The following is a 14251-nucleotide window of genomic DNA, read 5'->3' as shown; positions in this document are numbered from 1 at the left end:
GGCTGGGCAACGTTGTGACGCAGTCAACTGTTGCCAGCCACCCCCATCCACGTTCTAGAATTTGGGACGCACGTGTGACCGGCAGAAAATGACGTTCTTGGGTTTAATACAAAGGATACAAAGGGAGATCTGTTGGGATTAGTCATGGACCTTTCTCGAGAAGTTTACGTCTGAATTTTATGTGTTTATGGCGACGCCAGAAAATCAACAGGCCTGCAATATTTATATTAACTCGGTTTATTTCTTTCGTTTATTTAAACTGTTTATGTTATTTCTCGGATGAATAGAGCTCTGTATTTGAGAGTTGAAATGAGACGTCATTGTCCACCAAAAGAACACGTGCCCAAACTACGCAGTATTGAATTTAATGAAAGAATGGAAATTAAATTATTATCTAATTATTCTGATTAAGGTAATATTCAAATTGACCGCTAGGTGCATACAACGCCACCTAGTTATGAACGGCCAACGACGTAACACAGCCCAGGAATAATATTTTTCTGTAGTGATTTTCAAATTTTCGAGTTTGGGAAGTATGTAATACCAATTCCCAGAGGAGAAATCGTGAGAAGCAGTACAGAAAAACCATTTTCTGACTCATGTGATTGAAATGCTCACCTTCGGCTCGGATTATAAAGCCACATTCGTTGGAAAATATTTTCATTGCCTGCCCTTGTAAAACAGACCGATTATTTCCGACTGGGTGATAAGAAATGAATCGGCGTTAATGATGTTTCTGTCTTTGCTCGTTAAATTCCGATTGGCTGGTAGGTACAGTTTGGAGTTTGAGAAAATTATGAGATTTAATGGGAACAAGGGTATTTGGCCCTTATCGTCCGATTACTTTCCAAAAAAGTGGTCGATAGATCTCATATTACGCATATAAATATTTAAATGAGCAATATGAGATGTGTCAACTACTTTTTTGAAAAGTAATCGGACGATAACGGCCACATACCTTTGATCCTATTAATTCTCATAATTTTCTCAAACTCCAAACTCTACCTACCTACCAGCCAATCAGAATTTAACGGACAAAGACAGAAACATCATTAACGCCGATTCATTTTTTATCAACCAGTCGGAAATAATCGAACTGTTTTACCAGGGTGGTGACATAATATACTATTACATCACATGGTACGATTTACGGCATTTTAAGAAACTCAAAAACATGAGCCGCTGCCTCGTAAAGAGTAAATTTGACGAGGGTCAAAAGTTGCAAAAGACCAAAGTCCAAGTCATCTCCATTGTGAGAATGTCAATCTGATTATCCATTGACCGTTATTGGATTCTCCACTTCATTATTTCGAGCACCGGAAAAGTCCAGTTGGCCCTGAAAAGAACCATTTTGTTCTGAAGAGTTGAAAAAAGCTACCAAAGACAATGGAATTATGTTTGTCATTTAAGAATGCTGAATGAAGGTAGTTAATGTCAAGACAAAAGATGATGACACGACGAATTCAATAGAGAGCAATAAATAATGAGATTGACCCTTGTAAAATTCATCTCTTACACGGTATGACCCTTACGAGGTGTGACCCTCGAGATGTATGATCCTGGCGAGGTATGAACCTCGTGACTTTTATCACCCTCGCAAGGTATAATCCTCGCGAAGCTTCACGGTTTACGATAAAAGGTAACGTCGGCTGGTTTTTTACATTTTTTGACGTGGATACGTCTATGGTTTCAATATGGGGGTCATTTTAGGAAACGGTCCTTATGTGGAGCGCCATCTATCGGAATTCTAGAAAATTCTAGACATTTCGAGGTAATTCGAGAAGTTTCTTGAAATTTCGAAAAAATTTAAGGAGTTTCTAGAAATTTCGAGGAAATTCAGGGAGTTTCTAGAAAATTCGAGAGAATTCAAGGAATTTCCAGAAAATTTGAGGAAATGCAAGGAGTTTCTAGAAAATTCGAGAAAGAAGGAAAGACCATGGACGTATCCACGTACAATTACAACTGTATCAAAGATACAGCCGCCTGCATTTTACATTTATTACGTAAATTACGGGTTTTTCACAATGTTATGTCTTACGTTAGTATTGGTTTAAAATTGAATCGTCCAAAAGTTTCCTGAAATCACGTATTTTCTGCAAGAATTTTAAATTTTAGAAATCACATGTACAAATGAGGATATAATTAATCTTTTATTTCAATTGCGTCGGTTTTATAGAAAAATTGGGTCATCAAAAGTACAAAAAAAATGAAATGGTTGACAAGTATTCTATGTGGATCAATTATACTTTTTTTTTTAATTTAACAATCATGGTTTTGAATAATGAATTGTCTCATCCTGTGATCATATCTTTTAATAGCAAATTATTAATACTAGCCATTATCAATCAGTAATTTTTAACCGTTTATCAATTTTTGATTTATGATGATTAGAATTTTGATGATGGTTTTATTTTGTGTTTAAAAAAAATTATTTTAAAGACGGCTGTTTGTTCAAATTGTGCTGTTGGACTCATTTATTATTGGACGAATTATATTTTTGAATTAGTTTATTATTGGATGAATTGTACTATTGGAGCAATAGTCAATAGACGAATAGTTTTTGGTTCAATCGTACCAGACTCATAATTTGAGATGTTCGTTTTTTTTTTATTTAAGCATTTCTGAACAATTACAGTTTCACGGACGAAAAAATTTCATAGAAAAACCTATCGAATTCGTTAGAAAATTCTATTGAATTTCTATTGAACTGTTCTATTAGTTTTTGGACGATTCTATTAAAATGTTCAATAGAAAATATTCAGTAGAAAAAGTCCATAGACTTCAATTTTTCTATATAACTTATTCTATTGAGATATTTTCTATAGAATTTCCTCGGCTCAAATGTTCCAAGTTTTTTCGTTTGATTTTTTTGATGAGAAGAAACGACAAATAGGATGCAAAAAACTTAAAAAATTTGAGTCGAGTAAATTCTATAGAAAATATATGAAAAGAATAAGTTATATAGAAAAATCGAATTCTGTTAACTTGTTCTATTGAATTTTTTCTATTGAACATGTCAATAGGATCAGCCAAAAACTAATAGAAAGTTTAATAGAAATTCAATAGAATTTCCTAACGAATTCGATAGGTTTTTCTATTAAACTTTTTCGTGCGTGTTCACTTGCATACATATTTCTCGTTATAAACATGAGACCATGTGAACTATTTATAGATAGTGTGGTAGCTTAGAACGATCAACAATACACTTCAAATTTTTATGGAACATTTGAGAAGAAACTCGTTAATTATAACAAGAGAGTTTTCATCTAGTCTAATTAGGAATTCTCGTGCATGATGTGGTGAGATGTTGGTTTCTCCGGAAATTCATGGAAGGTTCTAATAAGTCCGAGAAAGGTCCAGAACGTAAGACGAGCCACCACACGTATGAAAAAATCGTATAAGAGTTTTCTATACGGATTGCGTATAGAATTTCTATAGGATTTTATATACGATATTCGGGTATTTCTATACGGATATTTTTCATACAAATTATTTCTATACGATTTCTATAGGTTTGATCCTATACGACCCACTGCCACATGTATAGAAACATTTCGTATGAGGTTGCGACATTTCTCTACGTTTTTCTCTGCAGCGTTTAGATATCTTTCGTATGAAAACAAAAATTTATGGAAAAACTTATGTATAGAAATAATTCGTATAGAAATATCCGAATATCATATACGGAAATCCTATAGAATTTGCATACACAATCCGTATAGAAAATTTCTACACATGATTGAGAAGATCTTAATGTATATCCCTGCAAACAGTTTATTTTACCATTGTCCCCATGTTTTTCATAAATAATGTTTATAACATTCTTTAGGTAGTGAAAAAAAATCTCACAAGATACACTACACAGTTTAGAAGATGATAAATAATGAAATTCCGGCTTCTAGTTCGCGAGTCAATTTTTTGAGAAAACGATTCTTACGATGTGCTTGAAAAACGAATCCGTGGTAGATTGATAAATTTCGAATACTGTGAATTTTTACTGAAATTTTATAGTACATCGTTTCTGTGATATTTAACTGTGAAAAATGGAAATTTCATGAAATCATTCTCATTTGATTCAATCAATTAATTAAAAATTAATTTCTTATTTGATTCAAACAGTTATTGTTGTCTTCATTAACAACATATAAGCATATAGAAAAACCCAATAACTTATGAGAATGCAGTAAATTGATTAAGTCATTCAGAATTTTTCCAGAAATCCATAGAGATTAACTTTTAGGTGGTATTGTCTTGGGAACGGCAGAATCCTTTGATCCTCACCATTTTTTGGTTCTTCAAACTGATTGCCCTTTATATATTACCGTTTCGCTCATCGATAATGGTTGGATACATCACCGAAAATGTCTCATTGAAATATATAAATTTTTTTGTTTTTCGACTTGTGTAGGCGTGCAAAATAATATTTTTTTCCAATGAAAATAGGGAAACTTGAAACAAAAAGAATGAAAATTTAATAAATGCAAGCTTAACTATTACGCACGAACTGCGTTTTTTGATTATTGAAAATCTTGAAAAAGAATTGGAGAAAATTTCAGTTGTTCAATAATTTTTAATGAAGTTTGTGATTTCGTCCGGCCAAACATTAAAATAAAAGAATTTTAAGATGATTAAAGACAAAAAGATTTATCACTGAGGAATTGAAATCGGTTGATTATCGCTGATTAATTATAGGTGCTTAAAAAACCGAAAAATCCGAAGAAATTATTTCTCTCATAAGAACCATTGGTAAATTCTAAAAAAATCGGGAGACTTACTTTTAAGCCCCTCAACCCCAGAAATCACCGACTGGAGTAGAGACAAAAATTTTTTTACTTTCAAAAAATTTCGAGATTCCATTGTCATTTTCCATTTCTCCATGGAAACGGAATGTTTACGAAATTTCAATCCACTCATCCTAAATAAAAATTCAAATTGACGAGCTTCTATTCCCATTGGTCAATGAAATTTCAAAATGGCGCTAAGAAAACGGTCAAATTCTGATGAAAAGTCGCCTTAAGGCGGTATGCCATTCCAAGGCAAATAGGCAAAAGGAGTTAAGCGTTTGCTCTCTAACATTATTGTGTTTATCGTTATTCTACTGAGACTATTAACCGGACGTTTTGACAGGTAGGATATGCATCATATTCTGGTAGCATCGATCAAACTTAGTGCACTCCTTTTCAATCGATTCGGCCAGAATCTTTGCTAAACAATCCCAACGGCTTTGACTGAAATTCAATCGGAGTGAGATCTTTCAACTCCGCTATTTGGAGCAGCAAATTATCGACTAGCAAAATGGATACGACGTGCGTAGGCTAATATTTGCGAAACAAAACAATCGGAGTGGCGTTCAACGAGCTTGAAAATTTCGGGGGGAGGGCAGACTTAAGTTGGGACATACGCCAATCCGTAGGAACCGTTAGCTTATTCTTCATTCCAACGTTTTCATGTGTGTGTGGGTGACTCAACACCGAAGCACCCGTCAATTCTCCTTATTCTACCTTCGCAAGTTAGAGGAACCAACCCCATAATTTCGGCACTGCAAACTATTTTTTTCACCTCCATTTGGTGAGTGAATATTATCAACTGAATTGCTAAGCTGTTGGAGATTTGGGGCTTGTCTGAGGATTAGTTGAGTTTGTAAGGGCGATTTCGATAGAAGATACCAGAAATCAGTGATCACTTCCACTAACAGCTCAAATGGGCTGAGCCAATTCAACAGAACCCAAAATAAGTGATGTGATACCAGTACATGTCCTTTAATTTTGCTCAAGTTTTATTTCGTCTCCTAGTCACTTTCTACCCTACCCAACGGTGAATTTCTCTCACGTTCGAGTTAACCTAGCAACCAGGTTTTTTTTTTATTCCATATCCTCGACATTACGTAGCATTTCCAAAACAGAATGTACTAAAGTCTATACATATTCATTCAACTGGTTTCTCGGGTTATTCAGTTATTTATTTTTCATGAAATGAATGTTTTTTTTAAAGTGAATAAGGACAAATCTCCAACGAAAAATGGCGGTCAATGTTTATGCTACAAATGTAACAACCGACAATCTAAGTCGTCATGATATGCTCGCATGGGTCAACGACTGTCTGCAATCATCGTTCTCGAAAATCGAAGAGTTATGCACTGGTGCGGCTTACTGCCAATTCATGGACATGCTATTTTCCAACAGTGTACCACTGAAGAGAGTCAAATTCAGGACCAATTTGGAGCACGAGTACATTCAAAATTTCAAAATTCTCCAGGGTGGATTCAAAAAGATGAATGTTGATAAGGTAAAACAACCTGTACTACAATTTATCACGCACGAAAAAATTTAATGAAAAAACCTATTGAACTTTCTATTAGTTTTGGTCGATTCTGTTGAAATGTTCAGTAGAAAATATCCAATAGAAAAAGTCAATAGAATTTGTTTTTTCTATACAAGTTATTCTCTTCAGATATTTTCGATAGAATTTCCTCGGCTCAAATTTTCTATGTTTTTTGCATTCTATTTTTCTGTTCTTTTTATCAAGACAATCAAACTAAAAAACTGGAAAAATTTGAGCCAAGCAAATTCTATAGAAAATAGCTGAATAGAATAAGTTGTATGGAAAAATCGAATCCTTTTGACTTTTTCTCAATTTATTTTATTTTATTTTATTTCTATTTCCATTTACGTCTTTACAAGTAGATTAATTGAATTTTATCCATTCTTATTCTTATTGTATATATATTTTCCTTAATTCACATGTTACAACATTTAAAATCTATTTTTCCTGTCATATGGTAAAAGGATGTCGGTATTCCTCATTCCTGTGGTCGGATTGCAATTATTATTATGAAAAGGAAATGAAAAAAGGATCAAAAAAGGGTTATCGGCTAGAAAATCAATTTTTTTCCTTCTTTTATGTCGGCAAACGCTTCGAATCACTTTTTTTTGTCGAGTACTAGAGGGATATCAATATCTCAGCGAGAAGCAATTCAAAAAATGCAAAAAGTGGATGAGTGAACTAAAAAAAGTAATTTTTCAATGTCTCCGAAAAGTTTGAAACTCGATTTTTTTTTTGAAGACTGAAAATTTTTAAAAGACGATGATTGGCTAGAAAATGGAGAAAATTTGTTTTCCTTCATTTGTGTCGGTGGAAACTTGGAATTACTGTTTTTTCTTCGAATATGGGTGGGATATGGATAGTTTAGAATTTTTTGATCTAATTTTAACGAGAAGAAATGAAAAAATAATTTTTCCATGTTTCCGGAAAGTTTTAAAATCGGTATATTTTTCCGAATAATGGAAGAATATCCATCAATTCGATTTCTATCCTTGTCTTTTGGTAGCATGAATAGAATAAATGACAAAAATTGAGAATTGGAGACTAAAAAATTTATATGATTATTATTATGTAATAATATTTTCTATGGAACATTTCAATAGAATCGGCCAAAAACTACCAGACAATTGAATGGAAATCCAATAGAATTGTCTAGCGAATTTGCTAGGGTTTTCTGTGAAATTTTTTTGTGCGCGATTCTATTCATTAGGAGTTGCTCGTGGAATTTTTGTGTATCCATGTTTTTCATATTTTCGTATTGAACGAAAAACAAAAAAAAATGGTTCAGGTGATTCCAGTGGACAGATTGATAAAGGGCCGTTTCCAGGACAACTTTGAATTTTTACAATGGTTCAAGAAATTTTTTGATGCCAATTATGATGGCACTGAGTACGATGCATTTGAAGCACGTGGAAGAATTCCATTAGGTTCTGGAGTTGATGGTTGTCATAATTTGTCCAATCCACAATTGGTACCGTTGACAACTCAAGCAAAACCACCTCAGATGCAGCCGAGAGCTCAGATGCATCACAATCAACAGCGGAACATTGCGCAGAGGCAGCAGGGTACATCAACATGTGGATTACAAATGACATTTACTTGTTTGTTGCATGAATGGCTTCTGTTATCTCATTTTATTCATTCATTCTTTTCACTAGCAGTCACATACAAAATTTATCTATTGCCAGCCACCATCACAAGACCACGCGAGGACCACATTTATACATATTTTCCACCTCTTTAATTCTGTTGTTTATTAATTTGATCATTTACGTGTAGAAAATTCAAGGGAAAATCCTAATTCAGTCGTGGGAGACTCCAAATAGTCTTCTTAGATTTATATTGGAGATACCATAGATTTTCCACATGGTTTGTAGCAATGGAAAACATTGAGAAAAAAATACTCTAGGGGAGGGTGGGGCAATATGGATACCGGATTTAAATAATGAGTTAAATTGGATCAAATCTACTGTTCCGACTTCATTTAAAGTTTATAAAAACGAACAAATTGTCGTAAGACTGCGTCGTAGGAGTTGTAAGGTAAAGCAAAAACGGGGTAAAATGGACACTTTGATTTCTTCCTCAATTTCTTATTTATCAATATTATTCAATTTCTGGAATTAGTCATGACTCCGATTTTCAAATTGAAAAAAAAACTCATTTCCTTTCTAAGTAAAAATTAGCCATCTTACGAATTTCGCATAAGGACAAGAGGTCAGTTGTATAGGGCGTGTCATTGTTCATTGAAAAAAAAAAATAATTTCAAAGTTATTTCAATAGTAAAACAGGAAGTCTAAAGCTACTCTATATTTTAAAGTTTAATGTAAAATTTAATAGATTTGATGTTTATTTGTTAATATCTCTTCCAACTCTAATTTCTCTCTATAAAAAAATACCCACACAATTCTGTTGGAAAATACCTGTCGAAATTTTTTTTGACTTTTTGAATAAGATCATTTTTCGGCTGTGAACTTTGGCAAGAAGCAATTTCTAAAAATTCGATCATTGAAAATTTTTTGAGTGTCCATGTCAGTCCATCTTATATGGATTTATCAGGTGTCCAGATTGCCCAATGAAACAATTTTTAAAAATTTGAATTTTGAAAAAAAAAATTTTCTTTCATAAAAAAAATTGAAAGAAAAATCCGTAAAATTTATGCTGAGGAATTTTAACATTGTTCAACTAGATTTTTTCAGTTGAAAAATTCGTGGAACAATTGCAAAATTTCTCGTAGACATCGCTACAAAACAATTAGAATTAGATAAAAAAAAGTTACAATTTTCTTTTGAATTTTCTCATACATTTTTTCAACTTGTTTTCATGCTTTGTTTGTATTTTGTTTGCACATTTTGTTTTTTTTTGCCGTAATTTGCAGATCGTCCCAATTGATAGGCTCACAAAAGGCCGTTTTCAAGACAACTTTGAGTTCTTACAATGGTTCAAGAAATTCTTTGATGCTAACTACTCCGGTAACGAGGGCTATGATGCTCTAGCGATGCGCGGCGGTGAACCCATGGGTAGCGGCGGTAATAATGCACCAAGAGGTAGCGGGTTGGCGAAACGTACATCACCACGCGATCCGCCAGCGACCAAACCATTAGCACGTACCGGTACTAAATTATTCACTTTTCACATGGCCAGAGTTACTAAGTATACGATACCCTTGAACAATTCCTATCTCAGGTTTTTTAATTCTACAATTTATGTCAACATGTAAAACAGCTGATCATTGGTAGGATACGCGGTTATTCATCTTCCCGTGAGCAGGATACTTTCATTCAGTTCACATATTAATGCACCCATTTTTTTCTTCATCACGTTATTATTCACTCGTCTAAGGGGATTTCATTCCCTCGAGGGTGGTCCTGTATGATTTTGGATTTTGTAAATTTGTATGCAAGTTTTATGGAACTTTATTGTAGGGATTGAGAGGATTATCAACTATATGTATTATTTTTTATAATTTAACTTCCAATTTGGTTGACGATGTCCGAATACTTTGCCATTCTGATACTTATAATGGAATATTGACAAGGAAAAAAAAAATTATAACTTCCAGTCAAAAATTTGCCAATCTTGAAACTATTGTGCTGAAATCTAGCGAACAGAAAATGTGGAAACAAGTAGATTTTTTATTCATTAGAAAATTTTGTCGGAAATTAAGGGGACACAGGGGTGAAATTTGAAAAATGGAAGGGATTCCTACTATGCTGATAATTTTAGTATTCAATTTTTATACTTAAAAAATGGGAAAAAAATGAATTTTTATTTTTTTATTGACGGCATGTGCCTGTACAAGCATAAAATCTTCAAAATAGCCCCCTTACCAGGATTTTTTATGGATATGTGAGCTTTTTTGAAAATTCTGATTTTTTGTGCTCCGAATTGGTAGAAACAATAATATTGTAGTATGGTGCAAATTAAAGGCCATGACACATTAATAAACTGAATTTTTTTTTTATCACTCATTTTGCAAAAGTGCCATACTAATGGCCAATAAAATAAAATAAAAATTCTTGAAATGAGATGGTTCTTCAAATGAGATTGGATTTTTCAATGAAAAACATACGGGGTCTCATATTGTGAATATTTTCGTTCTTGAATTGATGATTTTTCCTGTTTCAAAACTGATTTCATCATGTTTATACGTTTCTCGTGATTCAAAGTATATTATCTGGTATCTTTACTCAATTTATGTTGAATTAAAGGTTAATTATTTTCGAATGTTATTCTTCCCGAATTTGCTTTGTTGAAGACCGCAAAGATTCTCACTTTGAGAATCCAATCGTTCTTGATTGAAGAACTTTTCTTACATGAAATAATTAAACTTTTGGTATTGGATTGGGATTTTTCTTTCGAAATTAAGTAACCAATTCCTTATTCCATTTTTTCCAGTAAAAATTTTCAGTTTATTCAGCTACTAGAGTTTCTTAAAATCACTAATTTGGTTCTGGAGATTAAATTTTTTTTTTCTCTATGAACCCATGACATCATTCATTCCAAAAAATGGTTTATTATTTGATCTTCAAATGTGAATCAGGTTTCTCGAAAAAAATTGTACAATGCATATAGTTGATAATACCTCTCATGGAAAATCACATTGTTTTTCATGAAGGATTCAACTTTCAGTTCCTAACAAACTCCAGCAGACTCGTCCTGTGACAAAAACAGGCCCACTGGGAAATCGTGATACTGGAAAAGTTGAGGAACTCAACAATCAGGTAATCATCATTACAAATGATGCAAAAAATATAGAATTTGCTTTTATTTATAAAAATCAAAGGGTCAATTTTAATTTTCACAATACTCGCACAGATTGCTGAACTGAAACTCATGATTGATGGTCTTGAGAAAGAGAGAGACTTCTACTTCGGTAAACTTCGAGATATCGAATTGATGTGCCAGGAGACTGAGGAAGATCAGCCGCCAATTGTACAAAAAATCTTGGATGTACTCTACGCAACACAGGTTGGAAAATCGTCTCTAAAATTTAACATTCCTAATTTCAGTTACTAAGCTTTTTATTATCATATCAAGCATCATAAAATACTCTACACATTCACTAGAGAGAAAAAGAAACACGCTATCATGATTTCAGGAAAATGGAAACGGCCAGAAGGACGAGGAACAAACTTATTAAGCAACTTTATTAATCTATCATTAATCAAGCTCAATTTCAAGGTAACAATGAGAATGATAGTTCCTCGTTCCTTGGTGGCTGTGTGAAGTTTTATGGGTGTTGTATAATCTCAGAAATATAGTTGTGGATATGCCTACGGGTAAGGTACTAATCGGACTAGATAATGGTTGAAAATGGAAATTTTGGGATTAATTGGGAAATTTGTTTTGTAGTTCTTTGATGTTTTACGTGCTATCCACAGAGAAAATTTCATTTGAACGAATGGTCATGCATTATCTCTAAAAAATAACAAGACTCTTTACGTATTGTTCATCTTGATTTTCATATTTTGTTTTGTCTCGTAGTATATGAAGTTTTTGTTTTGTTTATTCTTTTCGAATTGATATTATTTCTTTCCTTCCACATAATTTCTTCATCTATTTTCCCATTTAATTTTCTCCGTATTTTTATTTGTCCCACTTTCAAGACTCAATTATCGTACATCTGATAGAAAGAAATATAAATTCTAGAAAATTTGTTATACTGGGTGAAATTTAAAATAAATTAGTCTCGTTGAACTTTTCAATTTAATTAAATTCTATTCTAATTTTTAATTTGATTGACTTTTCGCAGGATGGCTTTGCTCCACCAGAGGAATTGGAAGGTGACGGGTTGGCTCCCGACGATGAGGAATACTAACCCCCTTATTCTCTCTGCACTTAGATCACAAAGAAAAAAAGGTGGACAAAGTTTCAGTACATTCGATGAGCCAACAAGGAATAAACAAACAACAAAGAAAACCCCGATAAGAAAATCCATTAATCCTATGCGCATAATTGATTATATGAAATTCCTAGCTGAAAGAAATACGTGAAAAAGTTTTAAGAGAACGAAAATTATCAAGTCAAGAGATAAACACTCGTTTATGCATCAATTTGAGAAGAATGTTGTGAAAAAATACTAGTGCAGACTTCCGCAAATATGGAGACAAATCCCAAACTTTTTACGTTTGCTTTCTGTTTTCCATCTTTCTTCGGTTCTATTGTTCCATTGTCTAAGAAAATTCTTAGATTTCAATGAAATTACCGATCAATTTTCTGCGGATAATTTGTGATTGGTTTTCTTTTTTTATTTTCATTTTTTTACAATTTTGTACACGTTGGATTAGGAGAGAAAAGCAAATAAAATATCTTCATGTTCGACTATTCATGTTTAATAATTTTTCGACACGTTGTTATCTAATACGTGTTGGAACTGATTGTGATTATTACTTGTTTATCATTTTCACTATTCAAAAGTCACTGAATTTATATTAAGTGAGAGAATGTAGGTACCAGTTATTTTCTAAATATGGGCGTATTGGCCGTGATCAGAGCGATATGTTAGAAATTCTCAAAAGTTGAGATCAAAATTTGAAATTATAATGGAGCACAAATGGAGGGGCTAATTTGAGATGCATTCTTAGGGAAAAAATGGGGCTGAAAAGAAGGAAAAATTGAAGATTTGTAATATTGTGTAAAATGAGTGAGATTGGATGTGTTTAAGGTATGGGTTGACCAAGATTATTGGAAAGAATATTGATGCTTTTTGGAGACTATTATTAGAATAAAGATCATCACAGCGATTTATCTTGCTTTAATATCCTTAAAATTTCATATCTGTATGTATCAAATCCTAAATATTGATTAGATAAATTAAATTTTTCTGCTGTTGACGAGAAAAATATAGTCACTTGTGTCTATTCCACTCGGCGATTACATTTATTAGAGCTGTCATAGGGGAGGGTGGGGCAATATGGACCTGGGATCTGGGGTTAAATAGGCACTAAAAAAATTTACGAAGAAAAATTTTTTTTTCAAAATTCAATTTTTTAAAATTGTTTCATTGGGCAATATGGACACCTGATAAATCTGTAAATGGACAACCTGTAAAATGGACACTCCGAAAAAGTCCTATTTAACTTTTAATCAAGAAAATTTTCAACACACATTTTCCAACAGAATCGTGTCGGTATCTTTTTATAGAGAGAAATTCGGTAGGTAAACTAAAAAAATCATTTTCTCATGACCTAATAAATATAAAGTAAAACGGATACTTGGGTTTGTTCGTTGGAGTATAGCGAACATTTCAAAAAAAAAAAAGTTGAAATCGGATGAAAACTGTGGTCCAAGGAGCATTTTTAAGCTAAAAACGTGAAAAATGACGTTTTTGGTGGATATGCGGGGCAAAACGGTTCGGGTCCGAAATTTTTCTCACTTTTTTATATATCCCTTCATATATCAAAAGTCATCCAACGGCTCTTGAGGCCGAGCCGAGACTTTCAAATCTCACCGCGGTCTCCCCTTAAGTCGACTTAGCCCTTAGTTGAGTTTTCGATAAATATCTCCGAATCTAAGGGAGATAGTAAAGTTTTCGATATGACCTTTTTTGTAGAGCGAATTGAAGGCTACAAAAAAGGTCATAACAAAAATGTTGCTATGTCCCCTAGATGTTGAGATATTCGTTGCAAACTGGCCAATAGTCAAAATCGACTTAAACCGGTTTACCGCTTCCCTACTGAATTAGAGTTGGAAGAGATGTTAACTTCAACTCTATCAAATTTTGCATTGAAGCTTGAAGTATAGATTAGCTTTGGATTTCCTGTTTTACTATTGAAATTATTTTGAACAAACGGACAACTGATCTTTTGTCCATTTGCGAAATTTGTAAGAACGGCTACTTTTTTACTTAGAAAGGAAATCATAAAACAATGGGAGGAGGGGAGGATAAATGAGCAAAGAAAAATTTGGTTTACCCCCCCCCCCCCCCCCC

General features: G+C 33.2%; 1 protein-coding gene across 4 annotated transcripts; it reads left to right on the top strand.

Moving 5' to 3' along the window:
• Nucleotides 1-5017: 5017 nt before the first annotated feature.
• LOC107036164 (microtubule-associated protein RP/EB family member 1) lies at nt 5018-13064 on the top strand. Of its 4 annotated transcripts, none has more exons than XM_015253920.1 (6): nt 5018-5127; nt 5992-6285; nt 9197-9431; nt 10951-11042; nt 11137-11289; nt 12074-13064. In XM_015253920.1, exons 2-6 carry the CDS (start codon nt 6019-6021, stop codon nt 12137-12139), a joined length of 813 nt encoding a protein of 270 aa, XP_015109406.1. In that variant the 5' UTR covers nt 5018-5127; nt 5992-6018; the 3' UTR covers nt 12140-13064. The 4 variants fall into 4 exon arrangements, with proteins under 4 accessions (XP_015109406.1, XP_015109402.1, XP_015109404.1 ...); XM_015253916.1 differs by lacking the exon at nt 9197-9431 and adding an exon at nt 7610-7886; XM_015253918.1 differs by lacking the exons at nt 9197-9431; nt 12074-13064 and adding exons at nt 7610-7886; nt 11420-11489.
• Nucleotides 13065-14251: the final 1187 nt, after the last annotated feature.

Source organism: Diachasma alloeum, unplaced genomic scaffold (assembly GCF_001412515.2).
Source record: "Diachasma alloeum isolate Michigan unplaced genomic scaffold, Dall2.0 Dall_scaffold_00206, whole genome shotgun sequence".
NCBI lineage: Eukaryota > Metazoa > Arthropoda > Insecta > Hymenoptera > Braconidae > Diachasma > Diachasma alloeum.
This window is presented reverse-complemented; position numbering and strand designations above follow the sequence as displayed.